Source organism: Phyllopteryx taeniolatus, chromosome 6, assembly GCF_024500385.1.
Source record: "Phyllopteryx taeniolatus isolate TA_2022b chromosome 6, UOR_Ptae_1.2, whole genome shotgun sequence".
Lineage (NCBI taxonomy): Eukaryota > Metazoa > Chordata > Actinopteri > Syngnathiformes > Syngnathidae > Phyllopteryx > Phyllopteryx taeniolatus.
This window is the reverse complement of record NC_084507.1, coordinates 19,383,544-19,406,737: the sequence shown is the minus strand read 5'-3', so window position 1 is coordinate 19,406,737 and position 23,194 is coordinate 19,383,544. Positions and strand designations below refer to the sequence as shown.

The 23,194-nt window shown below is 39.8% G+C and overlaps 1 protein-coding gene across 2 annotated transcripts in view; it reads right to left on the bottom strand.

The window, feature by feature from the left end:
* Window positions 1-230: 230 nt before the first annotated feature.
* The window catches only part of iglon5 (IgLON family member 5), a 181,843-nt gene continuing 158,879 nt past the window's right edge, over window positions 231-23,194 (bottom strand). For both annotated transcript variants that reach the window (XM_061777366.1, XM_061777367.1), the window contains exons 5-8: window positions 9,580-9,711; window positions 9,374-9,494; window positions 6,357-6,508; window positions 231-1,955 (exon numbers count right to left, since the gene is read on the bottom strand). In XM_061777366.1, the coding sequence (XP_061633350.1) occupies window positions 1,852-1,955; window positions 6,357-6,508; window positions 9,374-9,494; window positions 9,580-9,711 (509 nt within the window). In that variant the 3' untranslated portion in view covers window positions 231-1,851. The remainder of the gene's footprint in view (window positions 1,956-6,356; window positions 6,509-9,373; window positions 9,495-9,579; window positions 9,712-23,194) is intronic.

Here is a 23,194-nt window from a genome sequence, read left to right as displayed (position 1 = left end):
TATATATATATATATATATATATATATATATATATATATATACATATACACACATATATGTATATATATATATATACATATACATATATATATATATACATATATATATATATATATATACATATATATATATACATATATATACATATATATACATATATATATATATATATATATACATATATACATATATATACATATACATATATATATATATATACATTCTTCCATCCATCCATTTTCTTATATATATATATTTGTTGTATATATATATATATATATATAGAGAGAGAGAGAGAGAGAGAGAGAGATACACCCACACAAACTTACACTGTATATGGACAGTTGTGCTCGAAAGTTTACGTACACAATTTGGGGGCGCTTAATGATTTGATGATTGATCAACCAATACTAAAAAAATGGGAAATAACTGCAAATGTTGGAATCTGCACAAATACGTACGTAAATCTAGTTTGTACTTTGCTGTTCAATGAGTTTCTTGGACATTTCTTTGTTGTTCTGAGTATTGGTTGATCTGTACAACTGTATAATTGTTTGAACTGAGGATCGCGGAATCTGCATAAAGACACGTGTGCAAATTCTAAGACGTCCTTTGTCCGTCACTGAGTTCCTTGCAGTTTTCCCATTGTTCCAAGTTCAAGTTGATCCCAATTGTACCAATTGTTCCTAGGACGTTGCCTCGTTGTGAGTATTGGTCAATCCGTTCAATAGTACAACTGCATGAACTGAGGATCTCAGAATCTGGAAAAAAAGACTTTCTCAGTGTGCGCCAATCTCCAGTTGTCCCATGATCTTCAATGAATTCCTTGGACATTTGTTCTGAGTAGTGGTCTACCCGTACATTTGTAAATGAGGATATTGGAATTTGCAAAAAAATGTGACTCTATCTACAATTTCTTGTTTGATCTTCAATGAATTTCTTGGAAATATCCCCATTATTTTGTGTATTAGTGTATCTGTTCGTGTTTGAACTGAGGATTGCAGAATCTGTAAAAAAAGAAGTGTTTTTCTATAGCTTTCTGTTATCTCCACTGACTTTCTTGAACTTTTCGCTGTTGTTATGAGCATTGGTTGATTCACGCAATTATACAATTTGTGTGAAATGAAGATCTTGAAATCTGCACTGAGATGTGTGTAAATTGAAAGATGTCCTTTGCAGTTCACCGAATACCTTGGACTTTTCCCATTGTTCTGGGTATTGGTTGAACCTTATAATTGCACCAATTTTTCCTTGGATGTTTCCCAGTTGTTCTGAGTATTGGTCAATTCAATCAACAAATCACTGAAAGCCCAAAATGACTAACATTCAAGGCCATGATGCATCCTGTATAAGTAAACTTTTGACCATCACTGTGGATGTGTTTTTGTGTACGTCTAGCCTTAAACAAGCCACATTACCAATACAAGTCCACCATAATAACACAACGCGACTTTGATGAATCACTTTTCCATAAGGCAGACTTTGTAGATCAATCATTAGTACATACAGTAGATACATGTTACACCCCCTTTTGTTATTACAGCCATTTTCCCCACTGGTCACAATAATTATTAATGTACATACACTCAAATCTGCAAGGCATTGTGGGAGACGGACAGATGATGAGAGTGCTGGGAGTGTGTGTTGTAGCGGGGGTGGGGGGTTGGGGTCTCCAGTTTAATGCAATGACTCAATGCATATTCTTTTTGTTCACAGTGATGGGTTCGTTAATTAAAGAATCAAATTTTCTTTTTCCTTTCCGTCGAGCGGTAGGGACGTGGGGGGCAAGGGGGTAGTTGGGGATGGGCGTTCCATTCCGTTTCCCGGGTGGGGGGGGGGGGTTCCGATCGTTAGACCTTCAGCAGGACAGCGGCACAGAGGGGCATCCAAACGCTGAGGGTCACGCTTAAGCCTGATTGTAGACCACTCGCTCGACCCTGTATAGCCCCTGGTCCTTTAAGACCAAAGTCAAACAAAGAAGGGAAAAAGAGAAAATGGGAGTAAATACGACATTCTTCCATCCATCCATTTTCTTTACCGCTTCTCCTCACTAGGGTCGCGGGCGTGCTGGAGCTTATCCCAGCTGTCATCGGGCAGGAGGCGGGGTACACCCTGAACTGGTTGGTAAATACGACAAAATAATTGAATTTTCAGGAACAATATGATATCTTTGCTATCGGGCGGAAACCCTGTATGTCCAAATATGGTCAATTTCCTTTCCCCCCCCCCTACAAATCGATACGATGGGTCTGTCCCAGAGTCATCTTATTTTCAGTGTTGGGAAAGGTCATTTTCTACCCAAACTAATACAAAGTTCAGTTCTCTACTGGCATTTCCCATTATTGTCACAAAAGTCCGGAAGTTTATATAGTATCTATTAATTCTGATATATATTTAAGTAGTCTAGTTGTTGTATCTTCATCTGCTTGTAATCAATACCTCAGTCAAATTGAATTCTATCCGTCCATCCATTTTCTGCACCGCTTATTCTCACCAGGGTCGCGGGTATGAGCTAACTGCGGGCAGGAGGCCAATCGCAGGGCACCATTCGCACTCACTGTTCACACCTACGGACAATTTAGAGTCTTCAGTTAACCTTTTTGTTTTTAGGATGTGGGAGGAAACTGGAGTACCTGGAGAAAACCCACACAGGCACGGGGAGATCATGCAAACTGCACACAAGCAGTGATGCCGGTAATGCTTTACAAACTAACGCGTTACTCCAAAAATCCACCACTTTTCCCAGGAAAGTAATTAGACTACAGTTACTTCTTCAATCCAACAATAGTTACTTTTGCATCATCAATGTCTCTCACCAAACAATAATTTGAAGCTGGTGATTCAAACAAAGAGCAGTCCAAGTGTGCAGTAGCACACTTTTTTCCAACAAATAGAAGAAAGCGATTGGGAAGATTGTTGATTCTACAATGCACAGTGACAGTGCAGTACCATAAAACTGCAAAGAATTGCACGATTTCACTGTCGCCACACTATTTTTGTTATTTTCCTCAGTAAAAGGCGTATTTGACGGTTGTTACTTTTTTTATTCACACATTAAGAATACACTTTTATAATAATAATAATATAATAATTAAGACAAGGGCGTGCAAAATCCTCTCGGACCCTCCCCACCCCAGTCACCGGCTCTTCCAGCTCCTTCCCTCAGGTAGGCGCTACCGATCATTGCAAACTAGAACTAGTAGACATTCCAACAGCTTCTTCCCTCTTGCAATCAACTTCTTAAACAGCTAACTTACAATTCCATTACAACAAGCTGGCAATTTTTTTTTTGACTTCAGTTCGTTGTCACATTTCTGTGGGGCCAATTATGTATTACTCGTGCACTCACTGTAGTTGTCTCGCCGTGCTGCACTATTTGCATATAGTGGCCACTCATGCCAGAGTAGCATCTGCTCCATTTGCACAATGATTGAGGAGTATCTGTAACATTTGCACAACCATTGTCCCAGATTATCGCACTCCTCGTCACTTTAAACCGCATACACTCCTTGAAGTCTCAGTGCCCTTTGCACAATGGTCATTGCACCGGACTATTGCGATATTAGCCATTCGAACTGCTCTAAGTGCTAGAGGACTCTGCATCTTTTTGCACAATTGTTGTTTGTTGTTGTTTTTTGTCAATGTCTTTATGTCTCCAAAGTGTTCTGTAAATTGACTGTCTGTTGTACTAGAGCGGCTCCAACTACCGGAGACAAATTCCTTGTGTGTTTTGGACATACTTGGCAAATAAAGATGATTCTGATTCTGATTCTGATGTAATAAAGATGGCGCCTACCAGTGTGGTCGCCTCGGTTACGCGCTCTCTAGTATTGTTTTTGTTTTTGTGTTTTTCGTTCGTCTTTGGAGACATTACACGACTCGCTTTTGTGAGTGTCTTTCTGTCTCAAAAGTGTTCTGTAAATTGACTGTCTGTTGTACTAGAGCGGCTCCAACTACCGGAGACAAATTCCTTGTGTGTTTTTGGGACATACTTGGCAAATAAAGATGACTCTGATTCTGGCGTGTTAAACGCGCAATGCATTGTGGGTTAATTATTCATACCGAGTCTGCCATCTTCAATTGGTCATGTAGGGTAAGGACTGACTCACTTAAGGACTTCCAATACTTAGCTTAAACAATATTTACAATGAAAAGTGAGAACTCTCAACTTTGTCTGTGAGCTGGTTGAACGCGCTGCACGGCTGACGTCACGTAGTAAGAAAAAACGTTTTCTCGTTCTTCGCATCAAAATTACTGTGGTGGGAAATAGTGTGTGTGTCACGTTTACGTACACGCACGCGCGCGCGCACACACACACACACACACACACACACACACACAGTTGCTTTCATGGACCACAATCGGCAGTGTACTGAGAATGGTGTGCTTGTTTTCGTTTAGGTACTTACTGTATTGTGTTGGTATGTCAAGCTTGCACTAAGTTGCTGATTTAATGTGGCTTCAACTACACTAATATATAAGTTATTGCTTCATGTTGATGACATCATTCTGTAACTTGTGTGGCGTATATTACCAAGTAATGGTTACGGTTAAGCTAATGCTTTTTTGTACTGTGGATAAGTGATATTCCTGCCACTTGGCAGCTGTCGCAAGTAATTAAAAAATTACTTTTTTCTAACTTAGTTACTTTTGAAATCAAGTCATCAGTAAAGTAACTAAGTTACTTTTAAACTCAAGTAATCAGTAAAATAGATAAGTTACTTTTTCAAGGTAACTGTGGCAACACTGCACATAGGTGAGGCAGGATTTGAACCCGGGGCCTCAGAACTGGGAGGCAGACATACTAACCAGTCACCCACATTGAATTCATTCAATACGATTCAGACATCTTTTGACATTTATTATTAACTGCTGATAGATACAATTGTGCTCATAAGTTTACATAGCCTTGCAGAATTTTCTTTTTAATGACTGATGACTGAACAAGGAGCATCTCATTTTTTTCTTTGTTGTTATGTTTTCTTTGAAGAATGGTACACATCTTAAACGTTCTGCCAGGTAATCAAACTTATGAGAACAACTGTCTAATGTTCTGTCATGTATCAAACAAATGTAGGACTGCATTCAAAATAAAAGCAAGTAAATAAAAATTGAAAATTGTACATGTTCAAGTAAGTGCTTAAACTCATTCAGGTACAACACTTGTTACAGTTACACATCATTAACCAATTAAAAGTGTTAAAAAAATTGCTTGAGAACAAATCTATCTCTTGGACACGAACTATCTGAGAAGTGTCGTAAAACTCCGACTCACGCCGCGGTACCCGTGCTGCCTTATGTCGCCTCAAGATTGAAAGTCTACTTTTTAGACCAAAAAAAAATAAAATAAAAATGAAAGTAGGTTAGATGCATTTGAGTAAGCCTATGTTGTTAAAAATGGATAGCTGTAGCTGGATAGATTTGCTCGCGAGCAATTGTCAACACTTTATTTAATTTGGTTAAAAATGCATAAAAATAACAGACGACGTAGGGACAGACCAATAGTCACGATCTGTGAAAAAATATGCAAATGCGCATATTTGGACATGCGAGGTTTCCGCCTCACAGTGACGATATAATGGATGAGGAGTGTGGTTCTCGACCTGCTCAATGTGTAAAGTGCCTTAAGACGTCTTCTCTTGTGAAATTGTGCTACATGAACAAAATCGACTTGACCAGTCTGTACGACTCCTAAAATGTAGGTCACTGCTTCCAGCAGAGAAGGCAGGAGAAGGACATTTTCAATGGGGTTTGACCAGACATTTTTCATTGGCCATTGCCCACGCACGAGTGGGCGGCGGCCATCGGGGTGGCCCTTTAGTCTACGGTGGCCGCGGCCACCCCTGGCGCCACCCCTTCCTCCCACCACTGCATTTTAAACTAAGAAGGAACACAACAGTGCTCATTTGGATGTAATGTGAACAGAAACTTGCGTCACAAAGTCGGCGGCAAGCATTGACTTGGAGGGATGGTTCCGGCCGCGATTTTGGGTTGCAGGACGTCTGGAATTAAAGGTGTTTGTTTTGCTCTAATGACGACCAGAGTAGATTAGGAAGGGGAGGATGATGGAGCGATAGGCTGACACAAGTGGGAAAACGGGAGCTGGAAGATGTATGGGCCTGACGAGAGTGTGAGTCATTGAAGGGGCACCGGCTGGGATAATGGGGAAAGAGGAAGAAAGGCGGGGAAAGATGAAGGACTCACTTACAACAGTAATGCCCAAACGCACGCGAGAGGAGTTGACGGGGGGGAACGGAGGGGAAAGCCAGTCGGGCTCGGAGAGAAAGGACATCTAACGAGGGGGAGGCGGCGTGGGGAGACATAATGGGGCGGAGAATAAAGGAGAAAAACGTACGGAGTAGCAACATGCTGGCGTTGGAGGTCCCCAGACGGTTGGTGGCGAAGCAGGTGTAGTTGCCGAAGTGCTTCTCCGTCACGTTGGTGAAGAACAGAAGCGAGCGCGTCTTCTCATTCTTGATCCGCAGTGTGTTGTCGCTCTCCATGGCTCTGAGACGACCAGTGGAAGAAATGGAGGAGAATAAGGAGAAATTCAATCAGACATTTTCCCCCTAATTTTTTCACGTCAATTTACATGGAAATTCAATACAATTTGATTCAAAAATGTTTTAACTCATTCAGTGCCATGGACATTTACATTCGTCCAATTAAACCGTATAACCAGGCGTATACTGCCAATGACGACTATATTCGTCAAGAACACTTTTCACCAAGGTGTGGAAGAGGGTCTTGCCAAGCTTGTCTTCGACATTAAGGTCAATAAACCACTGTAATGACTGACCGATGCCTGTAGATGGCAGCATTGTATGGCTTTGGATTCAAGATCAGCACAGATTTTGAGTAGAAGATTTAGGGGGTGATTCGCTGTGTCGATGAGGGAGAGAAATTCTAACGTTGAAAGTCTGACAAGTTTAGGCACCTGACACTTGAATAAAGTATATATATATATATATATATATATATATATATATATATATATATATATATACACACAGTATATACACTGTATAAGGGAAAATTCAATAAAATTGTTTTGGTTTATGGCTATTTTGTTTTCTTTTTTTTTTATTTAGACAGAGAGATTACAAGAACCATTTTTCTTTTTCCTATTGTGATTTATTAGGGGAAATTTAAAGATTTTTTATATTAGATTTATTAATAAAATTGCTTGTTTACTCTTCACTTTTTTCAATGCAGAAGGGGAATGTCAATAAAAAGTTTTTGTTTTTCTTTTCCTTTTGTAATTTATGAAGTGAAATTGAATACATCTATTTTTTTTGTCTTCAAGAGAAAATCAATACACTGCGTTCGCGTTTTTTCTTTTTTTTAAATTTATGTTGGCAATTCAAAACCTATTGTTTAAAAATGGGGGAAAAAAACTTAGTTATTCAAAAAGTTGCCAGTAAACACAGTTTTTACAAATGCCACAGTTTGACCCTGGAACATATTAATTCCATTTCCATTATTTCTTTTGGGTAAAAATCCATTCAGTCATTTTTACAAAATTATAGGAGTTCATAGCTTTTTCCAGAATTAATGGGCAGAAAAGTGACACACTGACCTTGCCCCATTTGGGCACGAAATGTCCTTCTCACCTCATTGTTTCACGCTGTTCTCCATTAGGCACAACTTTTGTCATCATTAGTGTGTGAACTGTTGCATTACGCTCCAAAAAGCCTTTGAGAGGCCACTCACACCTTTTACCTTTGACTTTGGGCCCATTGTCGAGGACAATTTGAGGAATTTCTTCAACACCATGTATGGCAGAAACAACAATAGACACGCTGCACTTCATTTCCTCATTTTCTCTTTTTACTAGCTTTTATTCTTTAAGGAGAACTTCAATGACAACGATTTTTATACCATTTCCATTTTCAACACCGCTTATCCTGGTTAGGGTCGCGGGACGCTGGAGCCTATCCCAGCTGACTTCGGGCGAAAGGCGGACTACACCCTGAACTGGTCGCCAGTCAGTCGCAGGGCACATATAGACACGGACAACCATTCGCACTCACATTCACACCGTCACTGAGTGGGAACTGAACCCACGCTGCCTTCACCAAAGTCAGGCGAGTATATCACTACACCATCAGTGACTTGATTTTTATACCATTAACATGATTTCATATTATTATTATGATTATCCATTCATTCATTCATCTTCCGTACCCCTTCTTCTCACTAAGATCGTGGGCGTGCTGCAGCCTATCCCAGGTATCATCAGGCGAGAGGCGGGGTACACCCTGAACTAGTTACTCACAATCACACCTATGTGCAATTTAGAGTCTTCAATTAATCTCCCATGCATGTTTTTGGGATGTGGGAGGAAACTGGAGTACCCGGAGAAAACGCACACAGGCACGGGGAGAACATGCAAACCCAACACAGGCGAGGCTGGATTTGAACCCGGGTCCTCAAAACTATGAGGCAGATGTGCTAACCAGTCGGTCACCGTGCCGCCTATTATTATTATTATTATTATTATTATTATATTGTCATTATTTTTTGTTTCCATTTTCAATTCATAAGTGGATATTCAATTATCATGTTTGCTCTTTTCGTCATCCTCAAAAGAAATTATTAATTCAATTTATATGGGAAAACTCACAAAATAATTGTTCTTGCTTTTTTAACTTGACTAGCTCATAAAGGGAAATTCAATAAATAGTTTTTAATTTTTTTAAATTTACAACAGTGAATCCAGTAAATCATCCCTCCCCTTTTTTCAATAAAAACAAATATTTTTCCAGTTACAGTATATGGTAAAATCCAATATAATTTTTTTATTTACATTTTTGCCTATAAGAGGACATTCAATAATTTTCTTTTTTATAAGGGGATGTATTTTTCTCTTTTTTTCATTTATGATTAATGCTAGAATTCAATGTAAACTTTGATTTTGTTGTTTTTCTTTATTTTTAAATGTATTAAAATATACATTAGCAAGAGCAGTCATTTTAATTTAATAATAATAATAAAGGGAAATTCAGTAATACACAGGTTTTTTTTCTTATTTTGATTTATAAGTGTCTAGTCTATAGTTTATCGTAAACTGGGATATTCAATAAAAAGAAATTTCTTCATATGGAAAAAAATCAGTTTAATTTATATATATATATATATATATATATATACACACATCCGTACATACACACATGTATACACACACACACACACATATATATATATATACATACATACTGTATATATATTTGTATAATAAACACACTGTATATACTGTATATTTAATTTTAAAAATATTTTTCTTTTGTTCTTTTTCTTTTATAAATTATTGTAAAATATATTACTTTGCATTATCCTTACTGTTGGCATTAGCAGTAAGCCATTTCTCACCTGTGATCATCCCGGTACCACTCGAAGGAAGCGGAGGGCACCGCCATGGCTTCGCAGCGCAGGACGGCCGGCTTCCCCAAGTGGGCGGGCAAGTTCTTCATGTCGGTGATGGTGGGCGGGTCTTGCCGGCCAAAAACAACAACAACAAAATGAGGAAGTTTAGAGTCATGTGACTGGAGGACGACGGTACAATGGGGGGTACTCACAGTTGACGGTGACTTTGACCTTGCGCTGATCGGGCGGGGCCACACCGTTGTGGGTGATGCACTCGTAGTCCTCGGCCTGCTGCCGCTTGATCTCCGTGATGTCCAGGAACTCACCCTCGCTCACCAGACCGTCTAATGGCCATACGTAGAACACACAGACAAAATTATGGAGGTACAGTTAAGGATCAAGCTAACGCCACAAATTGCAAACGTTTACGAGCATTTATAATTGCCTATATTACAAACAGTGATGCCGATACTCCAAAAATGTGGCCCAGTGACATCATAAGTAATCTAACTTACAGTCTATCGATCTATCTATCAGTTTTTCATGTGATGACATCATTCTGTAACTTGTGTGGCGTACATTACCAAGTAATGGGTACGGTTAAGCTAATGTTTTTTTTGTACTGTCGATAAGTGATATTCCTGCCACTTGACAGCTGCTGAAAGTAACTAAAAAGTTACTTTTTTTCCTAACTTAGTTACTTTTGAACTCAAGCAATCAGTAAAGTAACTAAGTTACTTTTAAGCGCAAGTAAACCGTAAAGTAACTAAATTACTTTTTCAAGGGAACTGTGGCAACACTGATTACGAATCCCAATTCCAATCAAGTTGGGATGTTGTGTAAAACGTAAATAAAAACAGAATGCAATGCAATGCAAATCCTTTTCAACCTCTATTCAATTGAATACACTACGAAGACAACATATTCAATCTTAATGTTGTTTTTTTTTGTAAATATTCGCTATATTCATGCCTGCAACATGTTCCAAAAAAAATCTGGAAAAGCAGACAACAAAAGACTTGGAAAGTTGAGGAATACTCAAAAAAAAACAACAACAAAAAAATACCTACTGTTTGGAACATTCCACAGGTTAATTAAAAACAGGTGAGTGTCATGATTGGTTATAAAAGGAATTTAAATTACACTGAAAATGTAACAGTATTGTAACTATTTCAATTACTTTGTCAAAGTAATACACCGAATTACATTTGATTACATTTATTTTGTAAACAATCCTGACAATGAATGAATGAATTACAAAAGGACAACGTATGAAATCGGGCTTCAAAATGGTGAAGAATTGAGACGTTCTTTCAGCTGTGGACGTGTCGCTGAGAGCTCTGAAAATCCCAAATACACGTACCACCTTCCTTCTCTCACGGCTCTCTTCCAGCGGCTGACAAACTGAGAAACAGCCTCTGAGCTGGCATAATGACTATAAACTGCGCCGCCAGGACAATTTTCTCTCCAATGCACAACTGTGGCCGCCGAATGGTGCTCCATAAGCGGTCCCCGTGTGAGGCTAATGGCACTCACGCTGATGTGCCGGACCTCCGGCAGCTTCTCGAACCGCTGGCAATGGGCTCTCGTCCGTTTCGCAACACAACGTGCAAGACACGTTGCCCAAAGAACACAAAACATATTTTTCGAGTTGTGGGCATAGTTTCATGGCCAATCGTACGCTCTACTGCTAGAACTGGGTGAAGTTATTAATGAACAAGGAAGTGCAATTCTGCCAAATGGCCACTGCATGGAATAAGGACACTTGGTGTTTATATAGTGTGGTATACGCCCCAGCCATGTGACATCACGGGGCTAGTTTTTAGCCCCGCCCAAAACAAACATTTAGAAGGTGAAAACATTTTAAGCCATATCTCAACTATTCAATACTATATTGTTCTAAGTCTTTGCACATGTTTTCAGGACTTATCTTCACACATATTTAATATCATTAGAAACAAAACACGAAAATGAATTTGGTTGCACTTTAATTTTGAATGAATGTATCAACAGGACCCTAGGATGTTTCCTTGAAAAAAAGTGAATTAAAAGCATAGGGCATTATTTTAGAATCAACCACATATTTAGTTCTTTACACAAATAATGCGTTCATTTAAAACGTGTTCAAAACTGTAACTATGAGTCTAACCTTTCAAAATCTCAAACAAAATAAAAGATTGCACCACAAGGTGGCACTTTGAGGTCCATCCATCCATCCATTTTCTGAGCCGCTTCTCCTCACTAGGGTCGCAGGCGTGCTGGAGCCTATCCCAGCTGTCATCGGGCAGGAGGCGGGGTACACCCTGAACTGGTTGCCAGCCAATCGCAGGGCACATAGGAACAAACAACCATTCGCACTCACAGTCATGCCTACGGGCAATTTAGCATCTCCAATTCATGCATGTTTTTGGGATGTGGGAGGAAACCGGAGTGCCCGGAGGAAACCCACGCAGGCACGGGGAGAACATGCAAACTCCACACAGGCGGGGCCGGGGATTGAACCCGGGTCCTCAGAACTGTGAGGCTGACGCTCTAACCAGTCGTCCACCGTGCCGCCACTTTGAGGTCATAATTGGAAAAACGTCATATTTGAGACTACGAATGGCATATGACCAGAAAGAGCCAATCACAAGTGTCGGCTTTAGAAGGAGGAAGTGATGCGGAAAAAAGTTGAGATTTTGCGGCTATTTTTCAACTGTAACTAAAATTGTAATCATGGAAATTTCCAAAAGCAACTGTAATTTAATTGCACTTATTTTTTTCTCCAGTGTACCTTGTCTCTCGCCCAAAGGCAGCTGGGATGGGCTCCAGGACGCCCGCGACCCGAGTGAGGAGAAGCGCTACGGAAGATGAATGAATGAATGAATGAATGTCATGATAACAATGCAGCGGACATGCTCCCCGCAAACTGAGGTGACACAGTGACTCCCCACGGTTTGATACTGACTTTGACGCCGCTCTGCTGTGAGACTCCCACAGGGAGACGCCAAGTGGACCCTAAAGTAAGTAGCAGGTCCCCTCGAAATCTTGGTTTACAGTATTCAAAGAGTCCTTTGTTCGTTTGAACTCACAACAGCCCAAAAGGGACCGATCGACGATGGAATGCAAATACAGCAACAACCAATCAACTTAATATTCAAACGTGCATGCAAGGCGCCACAGACTGGCGTTTGAGAGTACTGCAACCCGTGAACTCTCATTTGATGTTTAACCAAGGATAAATGTCTGCTTTTGATATTTCACGAACTCCGCAGAAATATTCCAAAATGTATGTCTTGATGTCTGCGTCAGTGTCAACTTTACAAGCGCAATTGCGAGATTTTGCGAATTGTTTGTCTTGATTTCACTCCATGAAATGTGATTTGAATCATAAGCAGTTGATTTGCCAAGACTAAAGCATAAACAGACATTCTATGTAAAGAGAGTACCAAGTTGAGGTTATTTTACATTACTATATGATTTTAAACCCATTTAAAAAAATGTGTAGACAAGATTCAAGCTGATGGGTGTGGTCTTTTCCGTCCCTCCTCGACACGCCCCTGGGGTACTTAACCCTGGCTCCCGCCCTCTCTCTGTCTCTTGTGTTTTTGCTCTCCTCTGACTTCTTAGCTCTTGTCTTCCTGGCATTTCGCCCTTCCCCCTTGCCCTTTCTTTGTTCGGGCACACGGCTCGGTAACCGCGGGCCTTGGGGATGGAGACCCGGCTCCCTAGCCTTTGTGGACCGCCGCTGCTAAGCCTCCGGAACAGTGGCTGCTGAGCTACCCAGATACGCTCCCAGCCAAACGTGAGTTTTCCGAACGTGCTAACGGACCCCGGACCCAAGGCGGAGAGAGAGACGGTCATAGTCTCCCAACAAGGGGTGACGAACAACAATTTTTTCTTCTTCCGCCTCTTTTGTTTTGGTTCATTTTTGTGCATCGTTTTCTTCTGCAACCAACCCTGTCGCCGTGCTTCTGAGACGCGCCCACTCCCAGAGGCCAGTTCATTTACGCTCGTGAGTAGACACGGCAAGTGATTGCCAGACTGTACTCTATTAGTGCCTAATAATTTCAGGGAAATTATAGCTTCAGACAAAATCTCAACAAAAACAAAAACTTTGTCTTCTCTCTCTCGTCCGGAATGGATGCGTTAAACGCTCGCGTCTTCCACTTTAGTCCAACACACGATGTTCCATTTCCCTTTTCGTACACCTATTTTCCTTCTTTTTACCATTATTAGTGTTATTTTCTTTCTTTAGTTAGACCCCTTTGTGTGTTTCCCTTTAGATCCCTTGTAGATGTCATTAAATATACTATAAAATTCCACTCTTGGTTGTATTTTGGGTGTGTTCTGAGCTTAAGTAACCCTCTGTCATCTAGAACTCAAAATTTCATAAAGTGCAACCTTCAGATTACGAGACTGATAAAAAGGTTTCTCGTCACTTTCCCTGAATTTTATACATATAAAAAGTGACCTGGTGCACCTTTACTCGATAAAATAGTTTGATTTTAACGATTAAACTTAAAATTACGCTAAACCGGAAGTAATGCGGGCGTCGCTTCCTGCTTATTCTTTTTTCCTAAATTAATGACATTAATTAATTAATTAATTACAAAATTGTTGTAATCTTTGTTACATGTAATTAGTTACTCCACAACACTGTCTATAATATTGTACTTTGTAAAAACATACAGTAATTATATAATTTAAAGACCCTGTAATGTCATTTCCATGTTTTTTTTTTTTCTAGATACATTAAATCTGTTGGAAGATAAGTGTTGAAAATGTGCAAACTGAGAGCAATTAAGTACTAAATTGCTGCGCTATCTAACTCTTTCACCTTCTCTTTTCTACAATTTGTTGGGCGGGGCTAAAATGGGGGCGCGCTGATGCAACCGGCGCGCATGAGTCAGCTCTCCCCCACTATGTACAATCCCAATTCCAATGAAGTTGGGACGTTGTGTTAAACATAATTAAAAACAGAATACAATGATTTGCAAATCATGTTCAACCTATATTTAATTGAATACAATACAAAGACAAGCTGAATGTTCAAATTGATCAACTTGATTGTTTTTAGCAAATGATCATTAACTTAGAATTTCATAGCTGCAACACGTTCCAAAAACAGGTGGCAAAAAAGACTGAGAAAGTTGAGGAATGCTCATCAAACACCTGTTTGGAACATCCCAGGAGCTTCCCTGAATTGCTCAGCCATTCACAAGCAAAGATGGGGCGAGGTTCACCTCTTTGTGAACAAGTGTGTGAGAAAATAGTCGTACAGTTTAAGGACAATGTTCCTCAATGTACAATTGCAAAGAATTTAGGGATTTCATCATCTACGGTCCATAATATCATCAAAACGTTCAGAGAATCTGGAGAAATCACTGCATGTAAGCGGCAAGGCCGAAACCCAACATTGAATGCCCGTGACCTTCGATCCCTCAGGCGGCACTGCATCAAAAAAAAAAAAAAAAAAAAAAAAAAAAAAAAAAAACGACATCAATGTGTAAAGGATATCACCACATGGGCTCAGCAACAGTTCAGAACACCAATGTCAGTAAATACAGTTTGGCGCTACATCCGTAAGTGCAACTTGAAACTCTACTATGCAAAGCAAAAGCCATTTATCAACAACACCCAGAAAAGTCGCCGGCTTCTCTGGGCCCGAGCTCATCTAAGATGGACTGATGCAAAGTGCAAAAGTGTTCTGTGGTCCGACGAGTCCACATATCAAATTGTTTTTGGAAATTGTGGACGTCGTGTCCTCCGGGAAAAGAACCATCCGGACTGTTATGGACGCAAAGTTCAAAAGCCAGCATTTGTGATGGTATGGGGGTGTTAGTGCCAATGGCATGGGTAACTTACACATCTGTGAAGGAACCATTAATGCTGAAAGGTACATACAGGTTTTGGAGAAACACAACATCCCAATTTACTTCATTGGAATTGGGGTTGCATTTTGAATGCAATCCTACATTTGTTTGATACATGACAGAACATTACACGGTTGTACTCATAAGTTTGATTACCCTGGCAGAACGCGTAAGATGTGTACCATTCTTCAAAGAAAACATAACAACAAAGAAAAAAATGAGATGGCCCTTGTTCAGTCATCAGTCATTAAAAAAAAATTCTGCCAGGCTATGTAAACTTATGAACACAACTGTATATATCAGCAGTTAATAATAAATGTCAAAAGATGTCTGAATGTTATTGAATCAATTCAATTTGGGTGACTGGTTAGTGCGTCTGCCTGTATTCAATTAAATATAGGTCGAACATGATTCGCAAATCATTGTATTCTGTTTTTATTTATGTTTAACACAACGTCCCAACTTCATTGGAATGGGGGTTGTAAGTAACGCGCACTTTCAGTAGCTATTCGGTGCAATTGCCACTTCGTTATTGACAATAACTTGGCCCATTTTTACCACTACAGCTACTGTCGTCGGCAATCAAGCTATGCCTACAACCCGAAAAAAATGCATCTTCCCTCAAGTGTTATGTGTTTTGTTATTTTGGATAGTGTCCCTACCATGTGCTCCCACGTGTGTTTTTCTTTTTTCCCAAATGGACATATTTAATAAACTTCAGTCTTTTTTTCCCTCTTAAAATAATTTTTTTAAAGCAATAATTTTGTTTTTCTTTTCCTTTTTAAACTTCAAAACATATATGAATAGAAATTCAATAAACCACTTTTCTTTTTAAAATGTATTTATAAAGGGAAACTCAACAAACCGTTATCATGTTTGTTCTTCTCACATTACTTCGACAAACTCCCGGGAGCCGCTGCGACCGAATTAAGTCAGTCTCGTGCAAGGGTAGCGGAGGGGGTGGGGCTTCGAGTTACTGTCGAGGGGTGACATCCAACGAGAGTTTTCATTGGCCAGTGAGCGAGAACGTCATCGTGTCTCATCCACACGCCTTCAAGCTCCCCGTTAAAAGGGGGTCGGCCTAAGGAACGAGACGTTATACATCATCCATGACAAGGAAATCCCGCTCTTGAATTGTTGCTGTCAATCAGTAAAACACACAGGCGGCGTTCTCACTACACACACAAATCCACGCTAAACGCCACTATTATTCCCGTCAGAGATTATCACGCCGCTTCTAATTGAAGATTAAAACCAGAGGATTATTAGCACGGGTAGCGAGCCGGAGACGACGATTCTGGGGACAGATGGAAGGGAAGGCAAAGCCAGGCTTTTGGTGCTGGCTGATAGGCTCGGTGCAGTGCTGCTCACTGGTCGCATTAGTATTAGCATTAGTCACGTCAACCTAGCGCCTGTTTGTGACATCACTGGCGACAGAAGCGGGAGGAAAGAAGGATTTAGGGCCTTGAAAAAAAACAGTCGTGGGTGCTGGGGGTGAGGAGAATACATAACTGGGGAAACAAGAGGATGAAATGATACAGATGCAATATTACATTGACCTCGGGCCACTTCTGACACCATTTGAATTCTGATGAGGTGTGCCCTCAATCTGGATTTAAACCAAGGTTTAGATTAATCTGAACACAGAAACAGTCTTACAGGTGCTTCTTACTGGGCACAACACAAATGGCCTTTGGGTAAGCATCCCACTTCTAAAACCACATTTCAATCAATTCTGGTGTGGTGTAACCGCAACCCAAATTTACACATTGGGTTGTACACAACTGTACTATGTTATTTATTTATTTAGATGGCCTCATGGCTAAGCATCCCACTTCTGACACCATATGTCACTGAATTTTGATGAGGTGCACCCTCAACTCAGATTTGCACCAGGTCTACACTGGCTGAAAACAATTGTACAATGGGTCCTTCAAACTTGGTACAACACAGATGGCCTCATGGCTCAGCATCCCACTTCTGACACTATTTCTCATAGAACTCTTAGCTGTAACACAGACTTGAAATGGGGCTATACTGGGTTGAACACAACTGTTTTACAGGTCCTTTAGAATAGGCACACCATAGACGGCCTTTTGGCTAAGCATCCAAATTCTGACATGATTCGTCACTGAATTATAAAGAGGTAAATGATGAACCCAGATTTGAACAAGGATCTTTACTACTTCACTTTACTACTACAACAGTCTTTTGGATCTTTCAGAACCGACACAACACACATGGCCTCGGGGCTGAGCGTCCCACTTCTGACACCATAGGAACTCTAAGTACAAGTGCTCACAACCCAGATTTGAATGGGTGTCTACGACATTGAACAAAACTGCCCTACAAGGCCTTCAGACTGGGAACAGCACAGATAAGCATCCCTTTTCTGACATGATTTGTCATGGAAGTCTGAGGTGTACTCTTAACCCAGAACCTGAGTCTATATTGAGCTGAACAAACCAATCCTATGGGTCCTTCAGAATGGGCAGAACCCAGATTCCCTCATGGACTAACATGCCATTTCTGACACCATGTGTCAGAGAGGAAGAGTACCCTTAACCCCGATTTGAACCTGCGTAAAAAAATGTACAGAAAGTCTTCCCAGAATAGAGGAAGTGGAACGAGGGGAAGCTGTTGGAGCTGCAAAGGGGCGACAAGTAATGATGATGATATCTGACTGCAGCCAGCAGGCAAGCACTGGTACAATGCTGTAGAAAAATACAACTCCATCAAGCACTTAGGAGCTTTGACTCTTGACCACCTGGAGAGGAGGCAGCGGGGATGAAACTGAGGGAAGGTTTTGCGGGGTTCAGCACTACAGAGTGTTTTTGGGCACTTTAAACCCGAGAAGATCACTTGAGCTCTCAGCAACTCGTCTTTTCACATTCCACTAACAACACAGAGAGTATTGATGGTGGCTAATTATGGAATATGATGTAGATTTTAGTATGAAGACAAAAAAAAAACCCAAAAAAACGACAGTATGTTACCAGGTCTAACTCTCCGTCATAAAAGTCTTCCGAACATTAACCCATATCATGACACTAACCCCAAAACCTTAACATTACTAACCATTACATTAACCCTTTCCGCAATCTCTACCCTTACCTTAACTGAACCAAAACTCTAAATTCAACCTGTAACACTAAAACCCAAACCTAATCCTAACACTAACATAGTTTTTTTCATTGTGTTTTATGTTTGATATGTACAGTACTCTGTTACAGCGGCTCTCGCTCTCTCACTCCATATACTGTATATTATACATATATATAGTTACATATAAATAAAGCTATATATAAATAAAGTTGAGTTGAGTAAGCTTAACACAATTACTGTAAACTTAACCGTTCACGCGTTTGACTTTAGCACTTCCACTGTAGATTTTACTTTGGCCTTTACAATGAAAATATAAACCAACTGCAAGTGTCATCATTCCTGATCTATTTTTAAAAGTCAAACACAAACAGCTTCCCATTGGAAGTGCTCTTTAATGCCAAACTGTAGCTTAGATGTGAAAAGTAGCCGTTTTCTCCGGAGGACATTGATGGACTCGCCTGCTCATTTTCCTCACGAGAACACTTTGCTCCTTTCTGCTCGAGCGCACATGATTTTTAAAAAAAAGCTGAGGATTTTTATTTTTTTTTTTGTCTCAGTGCACGGGGCCTGCCAATCTCGTCGACGGGGTAAGCGAATCTCGCTTTTGCAGAGTGGTCATCGGCTATCAGCGACGCGCATTCGTTCCTTCGCCTGTTTTAACTGATGGCGTGTCAAGTGATAAGCCGAAGAAAAGGAGACCTCTATAATGCGGCTCAGGGATGCTGCAGATGGGATCTTTGTGTCTGATGACCACCGCCAACGTCAGACCTGCATGACTAGCTACACCAGGGGTTCTCAAACTTAGGTCCTCGGACCCCCTGGGATCCACAAAACAATTTACAATAAATTATTGTTTTATCATTTAAAAAAGTGCATACCTACTGTCATTATGGGGACCAACACCAATAAAACAAGCATACTAATTCAGTGAGTTTTCCCTTCTTTAGCTTAGCCAGTGTTCTTTTTCAAGAACATAATCCTATTTTTCATCTATATGCTAAATAGCGCTTTTTTTCCTCTCACCTGTTTTTTTTTTTTAAAATAAAACTTGATCTTTTCATAATATAGTTTATTATTTTTTTGCTGCTGTAACCAGCGAATTTCCCCACTGCAGGGTCAATAAATTCTTCCTCTTCTGCTGCTTATATTTTTGAGCGAATGAAGGTGTGTTTTCTGAAATAAAAGGCGTAATTACCAGAATAAAGTTTTGAAATTTACCTATGATATGTAATATGTATTTCATTTCTTATTAAACTTTGACTTTAAAACATTAATTATACAGAATAATCGAAAAAAATAAACAATTTAATTGAAAAATAAGACATTACAGTGAAACACATGGTAGTTATGTTTAACCGGCATTAGGAGGTCCTTGGAAAAAATTCTCCCCGGAGCTAAAAAGTTTAGGAACCCTTGACCTTACACTACAGAACTGAATCCATGAACACTCTGCCTGTTGTTTTTCAATGAAGCCACTGAATAATAGGAAGTGATGGCTGGTAGTTTCTTGCCGTCTCCACGGGTTTGTCCACCGTTCTTTCCCCTCCACTGGCCCCTCTAGTCACAGGCAATTGATGCTTGGTTGCAGACACTCTATCGGAATAGCAATGCGGTCGCTATCTCCAGAGAGCTGACGGGTTGCGTAGGGGGGTGGGGTTGGTAAGAGGAGTGGGGGTGAGAAGACGTGGGAGATGGCGAGGGGGTGGGGAGAGGGGAGGAAGATTATTGCTGACAGAGGAGAAACACTGTCGGCTTGCAAGTGAGGACAAATGTTTGCCGCTTGTGATGAATGTGCGAGTGCGTGTGTCAGGGTATTCGTGCGTGCGTGAGAGAGTCTGCATGTGTGCAAGACTGCGTAGATGCTCCAGTTGTGTGACATATCCATGCTTGTCAATGTATAGCATGTATCCACAAATGTATTTTACATTTTTGTTTCTTTATTTCCGAAAACATTCAGTTTAATAAACAACAAGAAAAAAAACACACACTGCTTTTTTTATCTGCTAACTGTGCAGCCGGCCTAATTAGAATAAGCATTACAAAATGGATGGATGGATTGTTTTGGAACGACGGGACTACGAGTGACTGGCTCTTGCTTGGTACCCCAAAAATCATATGACACAACTTAGCATTTTTGATTGGCCATTACATCTTCAACATTGCAAAACTAATTGCTGATGGCGCAGTTCTGTCGCCTTAGGTGAAAGTTAATTGTTTACTGAACACAGCCTGTAGCTGACAAGACATTCAGCTCACAGCGTACGAGCAAACGTATTTGATTGACATGTGAGGGGCTCGTTTCCACTGCCTTCAGCAGACACGCCCAGACAGTCCTACACCTCGAGGGCAGTCTAATATTTCAGGATTTTAGAGCCTTATTTTAAATACTTAGTGTAGTGATATTTTTTTTTTTTGTAATGTTAAAAACATTCTTCTTTGTGGTGTGTCAAATTGACAAGATTTTTTTGGTCCCTTTACATTGGTCCCATTTACAAGAAAATATAATGCTTGAGGTAAAAGAAATTCTCTGAAACAAAAAGTACCTGGTAAAAAGAAATATCTCATTAGACAAAGAACAAGCCTATTTTGCCTTGATTTGATTCATTTAATCTTGTTTAAAATTGAGTTTTTTGCAATAAATTTGCGTTGTTCCAAAGGAACATAAGTGCTGACATTTGCAGTGGACATCATGGGCAGAGAATCTGTGCGCAAGCAGCAGAGGACAGTAGGTTGTGCATCCTTTGCCCTAAGAGTCTAATTACATGGAGTTCAGTGGTTGTACACACTGACCTATTTACTGCTGCTTGTCCCAGTGATCTACAGTGTGCTGCTGCTCTTGCTGCATCTCATCCACTGTTAGTGCTGAATTAAAAGAAGGCTTCGCTAGGAACATTTTTTCCTCCGCTCCGAGGCAATTAGCTAATTATCCCACTAGATGAAATGTTGGACAAGTTAAAGAAAATAATCCTTGCAAGATAGAAAGAGCTCATTTGCACACACACTTGCACGTTACAGTGGAGCATTTGATTTGGAAGTATAAAATGAGGTAAAAAGAACAAACAAAAACAAAAAAAAACCTGGTAAACCAAACGCAGAAAAGGAAGCTGACAAAGGAGAGAATGCGATTTCGACAGCGAAGAAGGCAGCAGACGTTCTCATTATGCTATGAAACACTGGGGAAGGCAGCCCGGGTGATGGCAATATTTTTGTTTTGTAATTTTGTCTAATACTTGTGTATTTTGAATTGAACGTGTTTTTTTGTCAATTTCTTTTTTCATTTTTTGTTTGACATGTTTTCATTTTTTCCAAATATTAAAAACAATCTAATAATTTTCTGTTTTTTACACAACATTTTTGTTTGTTTGTTTAATACAAGTGCTGGACAAAATTTTATATCCTGAAATATCGTTAGCCCAATGGCATTATTGCTCAAGTTTAAACTTATTTTCACAATTATATGTGTTTGCCAAAATTTGTGTTTTAGCTTCTCAGTCATCCAAGTCAAGGTTCAATCGAGGCGACTGCACTCTTGTTTGTTGAATGCGTTTGTCTTCTTGTTTTCAGAAATGTTTTGAAAATGACTTTGGCAATTATGCAATGAGGTTAATGAAATGTAATTTTATATCTGATAATGATCTATACCCTGATATGGTATTTGTCCTTCAAATTATATGACATGTGCAGCAATTTTATTTTATCGTTTCTCTTTTTATTTATAAAACACACATTTGACATAGAAAACACAATATGTTATGAAAGATAAATAAACTTAAATAAAACACAAATACCCAGTGGATGAATACCATTCAAAGGCTCTGTCAGTACAACCACTTTTCAGTGAATGCAAAAAATATGTGAAATAAAATATAATATATATATATTTTGAGTTTGCATGTTCTCCCCGTGCCTGCGTGGGTTTTCTCCGGGCACTCCGGTTTCCTCCCACATTCCAAAAACATGCATTAATCGGAGACTCTAAATTGCCCGTAGGCATGACTGTGAGTGCGAATGGTTGTTTGTCTCTATGTGCCCTGCGATTGGCTGGCAACCAGTTCAGGGTGTACCCCGCCTCCTGCCCGATGACAGCTGGGATAGGCTCCAGCACGCCCGCGACCCTAGTGAGGAGAAGCGGCTCAGAAAATGGATGGATGGATATATATATTTTGAAAATATTTTTTAAGATGTTTGTATTTTTACCAAAATGTTTTCTTTTTTCCATTTGTTTATTTTTATTGAATGTATTTCTAGTTTTCCTCATCACTGGGTATTTTCTGGTCAAAATCTTGTGTATGATTTCATATTATTTTCTTCATGTTTTATCTTTCATGCGTTAATCAATTTCAGCATCGTTTTTAGTTGAAAGTACCATCAAATATGAATGATAATTACTGTTCATTTCTTCCCCACTCAACTTTAGGGAGCGCGAGGGTACAAGAAGAAATATTTTGAATTAATTTTGGTTCACAACTCACAACTTCACAATTGCATAATTTCTCAACATTCATTTTTCTATTAATGTATAAAACCTAATGACAAAATGTAGGCATGTGCAGGACTTTTGCTTTCTACTGAGTACCATTCTGGTTATTTTACAGTTTTCCTGAACAAAATTAAATTGGATGTAGTTGGATACATCTCAATAGTAAATAATAGACTTGAAATGACTGTGCAATATAGCACAGTGCTATATTATATTGCACTAAATAGATGATGGAGAAACCTCATTACAGCTGGAAGAGGCTGTGTGATGCGGACATTAATGATGACAGACGGAAGAGGTAGTACATTCCGTCCTGATCAAATATAATCAGAGGCCACTCATAAAGACGCGTGCGCAGACCACCCCGAATGGCGGCGGTGGGTGTTC